Below are 19,103 nucleotides of genomic sequence, written 5' to 3'. Positions count from 1 at the left end.
TTTTTTTAATATTTTTATTTATTTCTAGGAGAGAGAGAGAGACAGTGTGAGCAGGGGAGGGTCAGAGAGAGAGGGAGTCACAGACTGAAACAGGCTCCAGGCTCCGAGCTGACAGTCAGCACAGAGCCCGACGCGGGGCTTGAACCCACGAACCGCGACGTCGGGCTCGAACCCACGAACCGCGAGATCATGACCTGAGCGAAAGTCGGACGCTTAACCGACTAAGCCACCCAGGTGCCCCACTATTCGAACATTCTTAATTAACCATTCAATTCAATATTTACCAAGGTGTTTTTGATCTTTCTTTAACCTTCTTACGAAGTGTCCTATATTGTTTTACACAGATTCTTCTACTGATGAGAATTTTAAGGAATTTAATTTGTCGATGGAGACAGTGAAGGCCAGGCAAACTAAAGGGACTTGTCAAAGGTCATAGATAAGTCATGGGAAAGTCAGTCTTAGGAATAAGCTTTCAAGTCAGTTCATACCTTTCATTTCTCAAAAATGTATTAAGTGCTTACTATGAGCAAGGTCTTGTGCTAAGCCCTGGAATGGGTTTTTTAAAAATGCAGAGATGATTTGTGCTTTCACGGAACTAACTTCATGATGTTTTTTCCACTACTTGTTGTTCAGTGGATAGTTGTTTTTGGTAAATAGTGGCTTTTACTGTTTTGGTAGATAGTTTGGAGGAATATCTAGTAGAAGTGTCTTAAAATCAAAGTCTGCAAATTCTTTAATATGGTTTCAAGTACTGAGTAAGCTAGATGGTATCTTGTGGGCATAAAGAGTTTATTTATTTTTGACTAATTTAATTAACCATGTTTTTCTGATATCATTATACTACTATTTTATTTATAAAATTTTCATTCATTACTTATTTTTCTACATGAACATAACAATTTCTTTATAAATATAATACATACAAAACTAAAAATTATGTTCTTTAATTTTGTTTTTGAAGTGCTCATATTGTTTTAATAAGAATACACCTATCAGGGCTAAAAAATTATATAAATATCTTTTAGTGAACTAATAAGGAAGAGTGATAACTATGCCAATAATACTGTTTCCAAATTAGACACTCCATCTAACACTAAATGTATACTGTGTCAGTCCTTATACCAAACCTATGATATAGATGCTTATAGAGTTTGCATTTTAAAGATATGAAATTGAGGATTACAGAAATGAACGAACTTGCTACATAGCAAGTGAATGACAAAGCTGGGCTTGGAGACCAAAGGTGCCTGTTTAGAGAGCATACTCTTAACCACTCTTCTGTAAAGAAGGATGTCTAGATATGTAAAAAAAAAAAGTATTTAGAATGCTTCCCCTGGGGTTACTTGAAGAGGGTTTTCATGTTTTTTCTAAAGCCTAAGAATGTATAATACGAAAGAAAAATTAATTTGTAGTTTTACTTCATTTTGTTTAAACTCTCCATTTTTAAAAGATAATTACAGTCAAATAAACTTACTAAGCCAAATAGAAAGAACACAAATTGGGAGGAAGTCTGGATAACTTAATTAACTACTTAAAACTCGTTAATCCCTTCATTGGTTGTGGTTTACGATTTCTACTTGTGGAAATTTTACCCATCATTTAACACTTATTTCAGTGAGATTTATCGCCTCAGGAATCTTCTGATTCTGTGAGTCAGAATGAGTCTTTCCTTCCTCTGTCTTCCCATAGCTCTTTGTACTTCCCCAGTAGCTTTTTTTTTTTTTTTTTTTCCACTTTGGATTACTATTAGATGGGGTAATGTTATGGGGCACCAGCATGGCTTGGTCAGTTAAGTGACCCAACTCTTTTTTTATTTTTAGTTTTTAGAAGTTTATTTATTTTTGAGAGAGACAGAGAGAGCAGGGGAGAGGCAGATTGAAAGGAAAAAGAGAATCAGAAGCAGGCTCCCTGGTGTCAGCACAGAGTCCAATGTGGGACTGGATCTCATGAATCATGAGATTATGGCCTGAGCTGAAATCAAGAGTCCAGTGTTTAACCAACTAAGCCACTCAGGTACCACAGGCGACCAACTCTTGATTTTGGCTTAGGTCTTGATTTCGGCTTAGGTCTTGATTTCATGGTTATGAGGTCAAGCCCTCTCTCGGGCTCCTTTTGGGTGTGGAACCTGCTTGAGATTCTCTCTCTTCCTCTCTCTGCCCCTCCCCTGCTTGCACGCAGTCTCTCTCAAAAAAAATTTTTTTTATTTGTTTAAAGAATAGAATAGATAGGAATAATGTTAGATGACTATATAGTGCAATCTCTATGCCTACATGTTGGATACAGTCCAATGGCACCATTAGTACCTCATTCTTAGTGTTTATTGAGAGATTGCTACATGCCAGGTACCATGTAAATTTTCTTTGCCCAGTATCTTAAACATTATGACTCATTATAAAAACAAACAAACAAACAAGCACCTGAGGCTTACTGAAAAGCATAACCAGGCTAAATCCGTACTATTAGTAAGTGGTGATGGCAAGATTTGAATATATCCCATATTTGTAATTACTGTATAACACTATCCATATGCCTGAAATCAGGTATACATTTCTCATTTTAACTCATCATTAAATATCTTTTTTAGATCGTTATAGAGAAGGAACAGTAATTGTTGTAAATAAACTTTTAGCATAAGAATGTAATTAATTGAAAATCTTAATTTTTCTTTAATGTTGAAGCCAAGAACAATTTCTGTATACTGTCAAGACACTCATTGACTTTGACAAGGTTTTGCTTATGTAGCATACTATAGGTATATCGTTTATAAAAACATGAACATTTTATCAAATAATAGATACATGGATTTATTGCTTACAGTGCTCTTGACTTAAAAACTTGCTCTCTTTCTGAAAAAAAAAAGGTCCCATTTACATTGCAATATGAGGACAGTACTTGGGACAACAAGAAATTTCTGACTTCTCTTTTAAAATGAAGTATGAATTTACAGATTGTATCTTTAAAGCTAAATTACTTAGCATATATATATACATAATTCTAGCTTTTAAAAAATGTTTTTCCATAGAGAGAATAAATTAATTCTGAAGTTTTAAGTTTTAAGACTTCAAGTAAAAATTAAAATTATTCATGACTATTGGTTGAATAGTATTTACATTAAAATTTTTTTTGCAATGTTTATTTATTTTTGAGAGAGAGACAGAGCATGAGCAAGGGAGGGGCAGAGAGAGAGGGAGGTACAGAATCTGAGGCAGGTTCCAGGCTCTGAACTGTCTGCACAGAGACTGACACAGGGCTCAAACTTGTGAACCACAAGATCGTGACCTGAGCCCAAGTTGGCTGCTTAACTGCCTGAGCCACCCAGGTGTCCCAAATAGTGTTTGCATTTTTAAACAAAGCATCCTAAATATAGATATAAAAACATTCAACCAGATTTTCCTTCGAATTCCTAATCAAAATAAAGTTTTTCTGTACAGATTGCTTTTAGTTTGCAAAACACTTTCACAAATGCTAACTTCCCTGATACTGAAATTATTATTTTGATTTTAAAGTATTAATTCTTTCATTCTAATCCTCCTTAGTAAATTACTGCTTATTCATAGACTTGGGTTTGGAAGTAGCATTACAGATCACTAGATCTAGCTATGAACTAACCCAGTATGGGACTACCCCATTTCAAAATTCTGAATAGGTTGACATCTAATTTCTATCTAGAAGGTCAGTCGGTCAGTTGATGGTTCACTATAATTTCTTAGCTGTTAGAATTTTTATTTTTTTTAAAAATTGAGCCAAAATTGTTTGTTATTATATAGAATATATTCCCAATTATAGTAATTGGTATTAGTCCTCTATTGTACCCCCTATTTTTTGTCTTTTTCTGGCTTACCATTTTTGATACATTGATTCCCTGATCAGTGGACATTATTTTCTTTAATTGCTTTACTATCCTGATAAGCCAATTCTTATAACACCCCCTTTTCCTTTACAAAATCATTCCATAGTGGACAGAGTAAATGGCATTGTATACTTTGCATTTATTGCGATAATCTGGTTTATAGCATTGTTTGCACTTGGTAGTCCCACTGCTTTCTCAATAATTCATAGCAAGCATTTGGTCAACTAAAAAATAGACTCATAAAGAAGCTTTGCCAATTTTGCATTTGACTTTATGGAATTAGTTCAGAGTTTAGTTACATCCTTGCTAAATTCAAACCTGTTTGGGACCATTAAGACTTGGCATTCTAGGAGACCATTGTTCTCTTTTTGACTACTGATTTTGGCATGTTTCATAAGTGTTATATTTCTTAACTTCATGTCATTCAGGTATTTAATGTGTTTGAATATTTCGGCTTATTACAACCAAAATTAAAAAAAAGATTATTTAATCTTAAGGATCTCAGTTGTATTAGTTTTAAATCTACAGAGATAGTTGGTCTCCTATATGATAATTAAAAATTTACTTCACATCCACTGTAACTAGTTGCAGTTTTAGAAAAACCTTAGTAAGGAATTCAGGAAAATTTCACTGAGGAATTGATGTTAAAGTTTAGATGTGAAAGATGAATGCATTTAACTAGGCTGGGGTGGGAGGAGAGGCAAGATATTCAACTATAGAATCCATTAATGATTTTGATTTTATATAAATTATAGCAGAAAGTTTAAGCTTTTTAAAGCAAAGTATGACAAAATCATATCTGTATTTGATCTATGCTTTGAAAATATTCTGGCTTGCATTGTTCAGAATTGAATGTAGGTGGTGAAGGGGGACTTACTGAGGCTAGATAAGACAAGGTTGGTGGTGGTGGCAGTAAAGATGAACTAACTGGATTGATTGGAAGGCTGTTAGGAGGTGAAATCCACAGAGTAGGAGGGAGAATGACAAGGAATAAAATTGAGAAGGTGCCACAAATTGCCCCTAATTCAACTAGATTGCTGGTGGTGGTAATCTCGAATATGGGTCACTCAGGGATGAGAACTGCTTTGAGTTTGGAGGAGATAGGTATTATGAATTTGTTTCAAACATGTTGATTTTGAGATACTTTTGAGATGATGTATTTAAAGAGCCATAAAAAGCCAAACCCTTTGACCAAAATATCCCAAGTCTCTGGGAATGTAGCCTAAAAAAATAGTGCCAAATATGGGAAAAGTTATGGCTGAAAATGTCCACTGCAATATTTTTTATTAATAGGATAATTTGGAAGTAATGTTAATAATTAATGATTGGGATACTTTAACCTTTGTCAGCTTACAAAATGGAATATTATTTATCCAATTAAAAACTAAATAATAAACTGAAGAGTTTGAAAAACTCTTTAGGGATATGGAAAGAATTATATAATGCTAAGTTATAAAAATAGTTAAAACACTTTTCAATTAAAGCTGTAAAAACAAATGAGTATGAAATAAAACTGCAAAAAACTAATAATAGGATATTAAAATTACAAGTTTATATATTTCCTTTTTTCATTTAAGAAAAAATTCTTAAATGAAATAATTTAAGAAACATTTAAAAACATTCATGTTCTTTTAACATACTTAAAAGAATTTAAAATGTTCATTTAACATACTTAAAATTAATTTTATAAAAAATGCAAATTTAAGTGCAAATCTTGTTTCTCTAGATTACAGTTTGTTTTAAAAATGTATATTTTTGGGGTTCCTGGGCAGCTCAGTCAGATAAGCATCCCACTTCAGCTCAGATCATAATCTCATTGTTCGTCAGTTCAAGCCCTGCATGGGGCTCTCTCTGCTGTCAGTGCAGAGTCTGCTTTGGATCCTCTGTCCTACTGTCTCTCTCAGCCCATTCTCCCTCTCTCTTTCTCAAAATCAATAAACTTTAATAAAAAAATTAAAAATATAAATTTTTAAGTTTATTTATTTTATGTGGAGAGAAAGAGTACGTGCATTTGTGCGAGAGGCAGCGGAAGATAGAGAGTCCCAAGCAGGCCCATGCTCAGCACAGCACCAACCTGGGGCTCCAGCTCACTAATGGTGAGATCATGACCTGAGCAGAAATCAAGAGTCAGTCGCTTAAGTGACTGAGCCACCCAGGCTCCCCAAGTTTGTTTTTAATTAAGGAGTGAATTCTTTTTCCTAAGGTTAAAAATAATTAGCACTTGTACCTTTTCCCCAAGATTTGTAAGACAGTCTTAAAGAGCGCTTACGATTTTTATTTTATGCCTTTAGGGTAGAGGCTGACCTCCTTTATATTCAGTCATAGTTGTTTTTATGTAAAAAAAAAAAAAGGAAGAAAAAACTGGGCTAATATTAGTTACTTTTTAAAAACTATTTTAACATTTATTTATTTTTGAGAGAGACAGAGACAGCATGAGTGGGGGAGAGGCAGAGAGAGATGGAGAGAGAAAATCTCAGACTCCTGGAGGTCAGCACAGTGCCTGATGCGGGGCTTGAACTCAAGAAACCGTGAGATCACGACCTGAGCCGAAACCAGGAGTTGGAAGCTTAACCAACTGAGCCACCCAGGCACCCCTAGTTATATTTAAATTAATCTTTTCCATGTGTTGGTATGTTATGGTGTGGTAGATACGTAATTTTCCTGAACTAAAAATCTGAGTTCTAGGAGTACTGCGTAAAATGAATGGCAATTAGTTGAATCATTTAGTTCCAAGAGCCAAGAGAGTCAGAATTTCAAATGTAGTATTTTTATTTTATTAATGTAAAAAAAAATTTAATGTTTATTTTTGTGAGAGAGAGAGAGAGAGAGCACAAGCAGGAGAGGGGCAGAGAGAGAGGAAGACACAGAATCCAAAGCAGGCTCCAGGCTCTGATCTTTCAGCCCAGAGCCTGATGTGGGGCTCAAACCCATGAACTATGAGATTTTGACCTGATCCGAAGTTGGATGCTTAACCAGCTGAGCCACCCAGGTGCCCCTCAAATGTAGTATTTTTAAATTGTAAAGATTTCTCTTTAGAATTAGAAAGGATATGAACTATATTTTTGTGAAACTATTTAGTCATTTTATTATACTAAATGAGAATTTGAAATTTTAATTTCATTTTGTGTTCTTAAATTCACTAAATATTAATCCAGATTTATTACCATATTTTACCAGTAAGTTTGTTAAAATTAGCAACATTGCTTCAGTTGTCAATTAGCATAAATTATATATGATTATAGACCAGAGGACTTTATTTAAAAATTGGCACTTTGGAAACTGGTTTATTTTTTATTTTTATAAGAGATATTTTTAATCTATTATACAATCATAATAAAGTTTTTCCTACTCCAAAGATAGTATTTGTTTAAGAAACCTTGTGTAAGTGAAGAGTTTATTTAAGAGTAAAGATATGAAGTTTTAATAAGCTATATGTAAGCATCTGATATGACATAACTAATTGTAAAAGCATTGACTGAAAACTAGCAGTTGGTTTTCACAAGAACCTTTCGGTAATTTGTTGCAAAATATAGTGTAGTAAATTTAATTCTTTAGAAAGTGTTTCTCATATTTTAGGATAAAAATTCCTTTCAACTGATTTAATTAATGCTTAATTAGCTTTGTTCAGAGTGGAGTTTTTTAAAGTCAGTTTCTAGTCGTACCTAGATGATGTCATAAATCAAAAGTGCCATTAAAAAGTTTACATGTGGATTCCTCAAGGCAGCTAATCTTGAAGACTTTTAAAAAGGCTCAGGTTTTCAAAAACAACCATACAGTTCTGATACAATCTCTAGGTCCTACAATTTTGAACCCATGAGAGACAATGGTTGGTTGGTTTGTATATTATTCCATGCACTCTAAATATTTGATGGACTGTGGGCCAAAAGCTAGTACTCTGGTACATCCAGGTGCTTGATAATTTCCAGACCTGGATTACTGCAGTGTACTACTACTTTAGCTGATTCTGAAGGGGCTAATACTCCAAGACAATTCTTGAAAGAGGAGGAGGAGGAAGAAGACAATGATAATGACAATGGTGATGAAGCTACAGTGAAATACAGCTATTCACTCTTCCTACTGCATTCTATAATTGTTGACGGTTATCAAATTATGAAAACCATGCTAATGCATACAATACTGCATGCAAATTTTATGTATCTTTCCTATCAATCAAAAAAAAAATTAGTTGATTGATTAAATCAAGACATTGGAGTTGACCCTCCTTCCCCCCCAAAAAAGTAAATTTCAAGTAAAACTCGTAATACAATCTACCTATATTAATGATGACCCCCCAAAACAAGGAAAAATAACCTAACCATAATGTATTTAGATTATTATTATTAGATAATATGTATTAAATCCCATTGCCATTATCTACACAAAATACCAGTTTCTATAATGTACCATGTATACTGACACTAACATTGACCTAGAAGTTCAAAATTTAGTTAAGAAGGTCTATAATATTTGACAGTTTCCAAAACAAATATAGATACATTTACATATTGATTTTGTCTCTCTTCTTACCACATGGCTTCATACTTGGGCTTCAGATATTTTATCAATCTCTGCTCTACATATTTTACAAGGTCAAGGTAAGATCAATACATTTCAAATTATTCTAAATGTTCAATTTATTTTAAACATTATAAATCATCTATTCTATATTAACAGCACATGACATAAACATGCATATGGTACTGCATTCACCAAAGGTAATCGGTAAATTAAAAAATATTTTACATGTACTTACTTGAAATAAAAGAATATGCCAAGTGAGATAAGCAGTGATGCAATAGATAATCCATGTCCAATTATAGTCAAGTAAAACAAATTCAGTGCAGTCTATAATTGGTATGAATAAAAAAAAAACATTTAAGATTCCTATCAATACTATAATCCCACATGTGTATAAGTTCAAATCAATAGACCATATATTTTAAAATATGTGTTCTGATTGCATTACTATTTAGCTTGCAAAACAATAGATACTTAAATACATCTGGAATAAAGAGTATCTGTTTAAATTTATCAAGTGACCTCAACATTTATAAATTGTATGCCCTCTTAATGAAGAAAATTAGAAATCATATATTAAACATAGGAAGGAATAATTTTATTGATCTAGGCTGTATAATACAAACATAAATTAGCAATTTATGTTTTGAAGTACATTGACAGTTTTTACTCTATCACTTTGTGCAAGTTAAATCAAATGCTATTTAATTATTTTTGTTTATATTAGATAAGGCTTTCTTTCTTACTGGGTTTTTCTTTTTCCTTTAACAAATTTGAAACCCCAAGATTAATATCAATATAGCAATTATAGAAGCCTCTAATCTATACAAATATGTCTTTGTCTTCCTTTTGATTTTTTATTTTTCTGTATTCTATTTGTAATTTACCATTTTATTGTATATTTTTATAATTTCTTTAAACTCTTCTGTGAATAAGCAAAGAATTCATGATTTTTAATTATAGTGATAGCTGACAGTTATCAAATGCTTACTATAGGCCCATTAGTTTTCTAAGAATTTCTCTTGTATTAAGTCAATCCTTATGAAAACTTTGAGGGTAGGTTTATTGTTATCTTCATTTTATATACATGGAAACTGAGGCAGAGAGAAGTCTGAAGTCATATGGCTGGTACAGAGTAGGAACAGGAAATCAGATATCAGGACTCACTTTCAATCACTGACAGACTGACTCTATATTCACACCTGTGCAAATATATTCAAGCCTTTCTATCAAAACTTAATTATTGTGACAAACTGTGACTAACCTTGACTTTAATAATGTATGATGCTAAAAGTGGGAATGTGAGTGACAGTAACCTAGCAGCCAGTCAGAAGGACAGCCTTCTGTGGAGGGACAGATAGAGCTGTGTACACCCTGCTGGGCTTACCTTGTTTACTTGCACTGAATTCCTGAATTTAGTTCTAGAAATTCCAGTACCAAGGAAAATGTTCCCTTTTTTTCCACTTTTAAAATATGTTTTCTTTGGGAAATTTGAAACTCCAATACCAACACATTGACTTGTAAATACACTATTACCTAGCAGGATTGCTTCCTCAGTGTAATGACAGAATGATTATTTCCACAAAGATTTTTCTCCATTGTTTTCCTCAAAGTATATTATAAAAAGGCTTTACAATACAATGGAACACTAAATTTTTTCCAATACCGTATTAGCAACTAACTTTGTAAGCAAATCATGTAAATTACATTTCAGTTCATAATTACTCCATACCTTCACTTTCTCGTGTGTGTTAAGATTACACTGTGTATAATTTGTCCATGTCCTGTTGCTCTCTGGATGTCTAAACCAGTTTCCATCTTGGTCACAGATCTTTGTAACTTTTTCTTTAAAATTAAAAAGAAAAGAAGAAATCAGTAATCTGGTTAATGTAGAGTTTATTTAATGTCAAGTGGATCTGTATATAAATTTCTGTTTCTACCTGATGGATCAAAGTCCTGAAAGTAATCGGGGCAGTGCTGCATTGATTCAGTTCCTGCGGCAACATCATTCCAGCATAACCACCCATCCCAGGTTCTGTTACAGTAAATGCCTTAAGAGAAGAATAAAAATCAGTGATTACTAATCTGGGATTAATTACTAATCTGGGATAAAAATCCCTTCAGTTATACATGAAGACATAAGTCTTACTGCTAGGTTAATACTCACATGAAATATACATTACCAACTGCAAATGAAGACCATATAAAATCCACAGCTGGTAAATTTTTCATCAAGTCATTAATGGAATTATTGCTAATTAAATATCTATACAAGTATATTGAAAAGTTTAGCTTTAATTCCAATTCTAGTGGTAACTATTTATTCAATAAACCAAGTGGTCTTTGATGTTGTCCTTAACCATAAAGGTGGTAGTTACTTAGTGTCCCTATACTTAAAACATTTTAAAAGTATGAGAAATTGGAAAATGTTTTATCTTAGAAACTGTGCTCTTATGGCAAGGTTTTAGTATTTTCTGAAACAAACAAATGAACACCCTAATATTTTCTAACAGATATTCAGGCCTCTCTAACCAAATTGTAGCTCTTATTTCCTTTGCTTTTCAAATGGAGTAGAATGTAAACATTCTCATATTTTCCTGTTAGCAACCCGAAGAGAAAGAACTTCTTACATGAACAGATATAAACTTTTTCAAAGAGATGGAGAAATAAAATGACCAATGTTCCAATGTTATAACAGTCTATAACCAAAAAAGATAATTTTTTACCTTGTTGGGCAAGCACTCATAGATAGATGTCCAAATGTTGCATGTTATATTTATTATTTTTTAACAGATTTGTGCCACAATCTCAGATTCAATCTAACCTTCATGGAAGTAGGAAAGAAAATTCTATTGGCCTGAAAGTGTGAGTAATTCTATTAAAAAAATAACTCACATCATCTCAGCTTCTTCTGTGATTTTCAAACACTTATTTAAATAGTCTGCATTCATATATTACTAAATAAAATGCATTTTGTGGCCTATCGTAGAAGAATTCCCTGATAGAAAGAATCTCAAACAGATCCTATGACTGGTCCAAAAGATCCAACCTAATTAATGATAGCAATGGCAGTATGATAGATTACAAGGTGCGGAATTTTCACACTGCACCTGTGGCACTTGAGTGAGACAGAAGTAGGTATTCCATTAAAAGAATTTCTGTGGTCAAAAGATTGGGAAGCACAAAGTTAAAGTGAAGACAGTTCTTTATTGCAAGACTTTCTAGAGTATTTAAAATTACAAAGTGTGTTATGAAGCTCCAAGAGGAGGATTTATTACACAGTGATTCTAAAATTATTTTATCACAAAATTATTTTATTAGGAAACCCTCATAAAGATATTCCTATTGTTCAACAATTAGATTTGAAGACTTATATATATCTACATGATTTGGAAGGGATTAATTCAATAATTTGAAACTTACAACACTTGGATTTTAATGGAATAAAGTCACAAGCCAGATAAATTAACACAGAATGTATATGCAATTTGTGCACTTGATAATTTAACCTAAATTATCTAAATCTAAATACTTCTCCAAAGATGATCAAATTATATTTTTCTTTTTTTTTGATCAAATTATATTTTTCAGTTAGATTCTTCATTAAGAATTGTTCATTGAGATTTTAAAAGTTCTAAAAGTTGACCAATATGGAAAAATCACTTTTTTCCTCTTTCTCACAAGCAAGTTTATTTTGTCAGTTATAAATATTAATAATAACCTACTTTCAACATTTCATTTATATGAGAAACATGATATACTATACCATCACATATGTTTCCAAAATGTAAAGATCTTTGTATCTACTGATAATTTAGAAATATCTAAAGTCTTTATATTTTGCTATGTTTCATTGTGAGCTTTTCATTTTACATTTTACATTTTGAGGATATAACCATGCCATATAAAAATTCAAGGCCTGTTTTTGGTTTTGATTTTTTCTTTTGTTATTGCTACATCTAGCAACTCTGATTGTGTTACTCATCTTTGTATCTTCAGAATCCAGGCAAATATCTGCCACTTAGCAGGCCCTGAATAATGTTACAAACATATCTGAAGAATATCTTAATAGAAACAGAAGCCCTTAGACCAAATGTATTACACAAAGAACACATTATGCAAAAAATATATAATTTATTATGCAAACTCCTATCAACCAGCTTATGAAAGAGACATACGAATTACATAAGCTGAAGGTCAGTAGTCACTGATTAAATTCAAGACACACATTTGATAATTTAATATCTTTGTACTATAAAAAATGTTGCTAAAAATATTCCTGTTGCACATAGTTTTAATTAGAAGTTTTTAAAAGGAGCAAGATAAATTATTTTATAAATTTCTTCATAAATAAGAATGTACACATATCAGAAAAGCTAACAACTAACCCATTTTTAACAATGGACTAAGAAACCCATAAATGATATAATGGAGTAGTTTTCTTTTAAAAGGATATCAAAGGCATTTAAAATTAAATAGTCATGTTTACCTTCTGTTTGTTGAATAGGGTCTTGCATAATTTTTTGGTAACATTCATACTGAGCTGTCATGATTTTATTTCTAGTATAGAAACCCAATTCAGTTAAGTCCTCAATGTTCTCTTCTGATTCTGCTATGTCAAGAATCTAAGGGATTAAAAAAAAATCAGAATTGTGAGAATGTCTGTCAGAGGCATTCTGTCACAGTGGAGAATGAGTAACTGCAGTGTATGCTACATGGTCAACTGGTTCTGGGGGGGAAATCCCTAATTTGAGGTGTTTGCCAATTTTCATGATTTAAATATCCCCACCATGTTTAATTTCAAGTGACCTCAAGTAGCTGTGAATGGCAGCTGTGGGAAGGATAGTCTATAGTTGGCTCTCAGAAGCCTGTAGGATCTGGTTCTAGGATGTGAGCTCTGGAATACAGAAAGAGCTGTATTGAAAATCCACCTCTGCTTTTTCACCTGCTCTGTGAATATAGGCAAAATATTTAAGTTCCCTAAAACTCTGCTTTCTTATTGTAAAATGGGATAAAAGATTTTAATAGGATAAAATAGTATCAAGATAACAGAGGGGAATAGGGTGCCTGGGTAGCTCAATCATTTAAGTGCCCGACTCTCAATCTGAGCTCAGGTCAAGCTCTCTTGGGTCCATGAGCTTGAGCCCTGCTATGGGCTCTATGCTGACAACATGGAGCCTGCTTGGAATTCTCTCCCTCTCTCTCTGCCCTTCTTCTGCTCTGACACATTCACTCTCTTTTTCTCAAAATATATTTTAAAAAGATAATGGGAAGTATCTGAAACATGTTAAATATTCAAAATTGTTGCCATTTTATCATCAGATTTTGATAATCAAAGTATTGAGAAGTTCATTTTTGTCATTGGTAAATAGAATTTTTATTATATGTATATCAACAAATGTTTTGGACAAGGTACATATTTAAGATCTTCCAACTTAATAGTATTATTTTAAGCTTCACTTCTGTTTTAATATCTGCATGACTTTTTGTTACTGTTTTGCAATATGAAGCCTGTATAACCTCTCTCAGCCTTATTTCCTCTTCACTTTTGCATTATTTCTTTTAATTATCTTTCATAAACATTAATTTTCTACTCTTATTTTGTCCCCTTACACTTGATTCTCTGTTCTCTACCCTGAACTCATATTTACTAAAGTCTAAATAGTAATATTCCCTCAGTGTGTGGTACCACGCAAGCCTCCATATCACCTGAACACCATTTAACATTTACTCTCTCACTCTTTGATTCATTTAAATTTCCTAATAAAGATTTGTGCAGCCTTTGTGCTGCACAAACAATAAGTGTAAATTTACAGCATTAATAAAATTAATATTTTTCTCCAGTTCTCAGGAAGTTTATAGAATTGCATAAAATAGTATCATTTTTATTCCTAAAAGCAGAGCTTTGCACTGTCTGAATGAATGCAAGAAAAATGGTCACAATTCCTTAAATTTCAGTAATCAGACTGGTAATCTGATACAGAATTACCTGCAGGCAACCTGAATTGGCCTGTGCAGCTTATTGGCACGCTCAGTAGAGGGAGCGAACTGAAGAAACAGGAGTCCTGCTTCTTGATTTCTAGTCTATTTACCTAAGATAACATCTAAGAAGTGCAGGATTTGGACTGCTCCTACACTGGAGAATGTTTTCAAATACAAATGCTGACAGGAATGTAGGCTTGTTTTTATTCTGTTTAGGTTTTCTATATTTTTCTTGAGTTTCTTTGTTTGAATCTTTTTCTGGGGTTTGCTTGAAAACGCCACAGGAAATTTACTTGCTGGCTTGGAATCAAATGAGATTACATCTGTCAGTTTCTAATATATATAATGAGATAAGATCATAGTCACTTTTAATGTGGGAGAGAGAAAAATGTGAACACAATATTTGTGTAAATAAAAATAAAATTGCATGTGTAAGGAATATGGCCCCTCCAGCAGAGCAATAGGTTTGTAGGCATCCTTAGTCTACCCTCCACCTCCAGCCTGGCTTTCCCCGCAGCCACATGCCGGGCACGCATGAGTGCGACCACTCACATGTACAGCTGCCCCAAATTTAGCATCCAGTGCCCATCAGAAAACAAATATCCATTTGAATGAATGGATAAGGAAATTAATTTAAAATAATGTATGGTTGGGGTGCCTGGGTGGCTCAGTGGGTTAAAAGTCTGACTTCAGCTCAGGTCATGATCTCCTGGTTAATGGGTTTGAGCCCCGCATCCGACTCAGAGCCTCAAACCTGCTTTGTATTCTGTGTCCCCTTCTCACTCTGCCCCTCCCCCACGTATGCTCTGTGTCTCTGTCTGTCACACTCTCAAAAATAGAATAAAACATTAAAAATTAAAAAAAATAAAACAGTGCATGGTTTCAATTAATATATTCAATCAGTTGGCAGAATGGGAGGAAAACCAACAGTTTGGAATCTGCTTTTAATCAGATCTAACACAGATTCAACAGGTCTGGCTAAAAGTATTTTATCTAATATGTATGCCTGTAGTATTTCATTTTTCTTTCAAACTCTGATAATTACCTTCCTCTGATATTTTTTACATATTTTATCGTGGACCTTCCTCACTTTAACATCCCACCCCCACCCCACTGCCTCACCATCCTATAGTGCCTCCTAGCAAGTTAAAGCCTGAAAGTATAAACTGAAAGAAAATATAGTATTGCTCAATTGTTTAAAAAGGTACTTAATTTATGCATCAAATAACTGGATGTCATTTGGTTGTTATTAACCTGTATTAATTGTAGGCTTACTGGAAGTCAAAACAAATAATCATAATTAGGGAGCTATATTACAGGAATTTATGCTTACCATTAAAAAAGGCAAGATAAACAGAAAATACAGGATATACTTTTTCTCCATCATTGAAGCCGAAATGAAATATACTATATAATATAAATCAAGCTGCAAATAAAAAATGAAAGAAATATAATTAGTCAATATTTATAAAATAAATTTAGATGGTACTCAGTGGTAATTTTTTAAAACTATATAATAATTTAAGTAATTAGAAAATATCTTGCCTTCTTTATCTTTACCAAAATTGGAATTAAATAATTAAAGTATCAAAATAGTTTCACAAGAACATAAAAGCACAAATTTTAATAGCATATTTTACTGTAAAGCTCACTTTTATTTCCCATATATATTATCCTGATTTTTAATTTTCTGACTCTTCAGTAATTTAAGGGGAAAAATTGTCCTCAGACCAATTTCTTGAGAACCAAGAAATTTGTATGTCACAAAATGGCTTATAATTGAATAAAAATTATTTTTCCTTTAATTGGGAAATAAAAGATTCCCTAAATTATCTATGTTATTAAAATAAGTTTACAGGAAATGGACAATACTACATAAAGTATTTTTGTGAAATTTTTCTAATGGTAGACACAATCCTGAGCTAATGAAAATGGCCTCTAAAACAGCAGAACCCTAATTTCTTAATTCTTAGTGACAAAAATTGCTGGGATTGTTTACTCACTGTAAGGTCCATGAGCAACCTACTTTAACAGTATTTTTATGAGATAAAAATTATCATGATATAGTCATAATATGTATTTAAGTGAATGTGTCAGAAGTATTTTTCAAGGGAGATTTAAAAAATCCAATCAATAGATATTTGCCAGAAAGCTAATAACTAATATTTAATTTTGTTAAGAACCTTGTCATGATTTTTAGTCTAGGTCCAATGTTAGAATAAGAATTATAAAAACTTTTTCCACATATTAAATTATTATTTTTATTATCACATGCAACAAAAGCACACCAATTTCTACCACATAGAATCTATGTGCTTGCCCTCACCCATGACTTACCTAGACTTAGCTTTTCTTTTTAATTGTAGTAATCTTCCAAATAATGTTTCTCTTCTATCAGATATACTGGGTTTTTATTGTTAGTTGATCGTCTTAAAAAAATAACCAAAAAATCAGGAGACATTGTTTTAATTTTAAATAAAAAAAAAAGATGTAACAGAAGGAAAACAATGAATACAAGTTTTTGCAATATACTAATTAATGAGTTGATATTTTAGTTTTTATTACATTTTACCATGAGAAAATCTAATTTTCCAATACTTACATACACAGTTGTCTCCAGACTCAAATCACATTTTCCCTTGGATCATATTTGATGTGTCTTGAAGAATTTCTTAAATCCAGGGGTCATGACCTGAAATATTGATCAATGTAATAAATTAATATTATTTAAAGAGTCTGCATAATTTCCATGAGAAATCGAAGTTTACAGAGAAAAATACCACTATTAAAATTATTTTGTATTAAGCTATTCTAATTTTTTAAAATCTCTTTTGTTTACAATATATTTGAGTTTTGTCACAAATAGTTGTTGTTTTCCATATATGGAGAAACTTACATTAATCTCCATTCGTCTAGGATGGTTAAGATACTAAACTTTTAAGTTAAACTACAGTTTAATTTTCTTTGGATAACTTTATGTAATAACTTCTTAGAATGTGTTATTAGACTTAGTTAAATATATCCATTTCCCTTGCTGGTATATTTTTTTCAAAGCCAGAAACCATATCTGATTGGTCCATGTATCTTTAGTAATTTATATTTCCTGAAATGAATGAAAAAAAATAAGCCAGTAAACTAGGTTGTTAAACTTGCAGTCAAGAAAACTAATCATAACTATTAATTAACTGCTCTTCTATTAGAAGGTTTTAGATAGTGCTGGAATCTATACTGACAATGAAAATTAGAAAAAAAAAATAATTGCTCTATCAGCATTTTTACTTTCTTATAAGAGAACATCCCAAAACTATTAATCTGTCAAGTTTTCTGGTTATTTCAATATTGAATAAACAGCAATTTATTGCTTTGTAAATCTTTATAAAGGTTAAGCCAAATTTAAAACATTGTAGTTTACATTTCTCTGTAGTAAACATATATAATACAGAAATATACAAATAAGAATGTAAAGAAATATTATTCTATTTGGAAATCAGATAGATTTTTATTTTTTATTTTTATTATTATTATTTTTTAAACGTTTTATTTATTTCTAGGAGAGAGAGAGACAGCATGAGCAGGGGAGGGTCAGAGAGAGAGGGAGACACAGACTGAAACAGGCTCCAGGCTCTGAGCTGGCAGTCAGCACATAGCCCGACGCGCGGCTCGAACCCACGAACTGCGAAATCATGAACCGAGCGAAAGTCGGACGCTCAACCGACTAAGCCACCCGGACGCCCCCAGATAGATTTTTAATGAAACAATGTTTTGATAATTTATACGTGAGTTAGGATTAAATGGACTATAAAATGCACATAAGCTCAAAAATGGAAGGAAAAAGTGCTTCAAAAGCACGTTTGGAGTTTTGCCAAGCCATGAGCAATTATTTTTGCTGCTTATCTAAAAATTATCTGAATGAAGGGGCACCTGGGTGGCTCAGTCAGTTAAGCGTCCGACTTCAGCTCAAGTCATGATCTCACAGTTCGTGGGTTCGAGCCCCGCGTCGGGCTCTGTGCTGACAGCTAGCTCAGAGCCTGGAGCCTGCTTCAGATTCTGTATCTCCGTCTCTCTGACCCTCCGCTGCTCACGTTGTTTCTCTCTCTCTCTCTCTCACTCTCTCTCTCTCTCTCTCGGAAATAAATAAAACATTAAAAATCTTTTTAAAAAAAGTATGTGAATGAAATACCTTTTAGTGTTCATTAGATCATTCTGGCACTGATAATTAAAGAAGAGTTTATTCAATTCACGAAACATTTACTGATACAAATAATTCCACTTTTATAGTTTCCTTCTTCGCCCTATTCCTTAGGGACCTGGAACATGTGTTACTCGTAACAAGGTTGTATTTTGTACTGTGGAAGCGGCATCTGGTAGCACCACCACAGATACATCTGAAGGTCAGTTTAGACGGAGTCTCTCACATTGGTAGATATAATGGCATGATTGTCATCAGAAGCATGTTTAATTGTATTCTTCAGTTTAGCTCAGTGGTTCTTTGCATGCTACCTCTACTATATTCATTCAGCAAGTGGTTCTCCCTTGTATATTTAACTTATTCCAAATTTATCTTTGTTAAAATATATTTGATATTAATCGACCAAACCTTTTCAGCAAACCATTGTAAATCTCTTTCATATCTTGTTAAATTATTTACTGGCAACTGAGTTGCATGTTGCCTTGTGAGAAATAGTAGTTCCCATTAAATTCTAAGGAGAAATGAAGTATGTAAGTAAGAGTCCAGTTAAATGACTAAATCTGC

At 32.7% G+C, this 19,103-nt stretch overlaps 1 protein-coding gene across 4 annotated transcripts in view; it reads right to left on the bottom strand.

Moving 5' to 3' along the window:
- CALCRL (calcitonin receptor like receptor) overlaps positions 1 to 19,103 on the bottom strand; it is a 103,513-nt gene that overhangs the window by 28,213 nt on the left and 56,197 nt on the right. For 3 of the 4 annotated variants that reach the window (XM_039246573.1, XM_039246574.1, XM_039246575.1), the window contains 7 exons: positions 16,953 to 17,042; positions 16,688 to 16,779; positions 15,684 to 15,776; positions 12,858 to 12,993; positions 10,309 to 10,419; positions 10,101 to 10,213; positions 8,604 to 8,695 (listed from right to left, as the gene is read on the bottom strand). In XM_039246573.1, the coding sequence (XP_039102504.1) occupies positions 8,604 to 8,695; positions 10,101 to 10,213; positions 10,309 to 10,419; positions 12,858 to 12,993; positions 15,684 to 15,737 (506 nt within the window). In that variant the 5' untranslated portion in view covers positions 15,738 to 15,776; positions 16,688 to 16,779; positions 16,953 to 17,042. The remainder of the gene's footprint in view (positions 1 to 8,603; positions 8,696 to 10,100; positions 10,214 to 10,308; positions 10,420 to 12,857; positions 12,994 to 15,683; positions 15,777 to 16,687; positions 16,780 to 16,952; positions 17,043 to 19,103) is intronic. The other variant, XM_039246576.1, reaches the window with a different exon arrangement.

The sequence above is a fragment of the Hyaena hyaena genome, unplaced genomic scaffold (assembly GCF_003009895.1).
Source record: "Hyaena hyaena isolate Hyena2069 unplaced genomic scaffold, ASM300989v1 scaffold_283, whole genome shotgun sequence".
Lineage (NCBI taxonomy): Eukaryota > Metazoa > Chordata > Mammalia > Carnivora > Hyaenidae > Hyaena > Hyaena hyaena.
The sequence above is the reverse complement of the archived record's forward strand: the minus strand, read 5'-3'. Positions and strand labels throughout refer to the sequence as shown.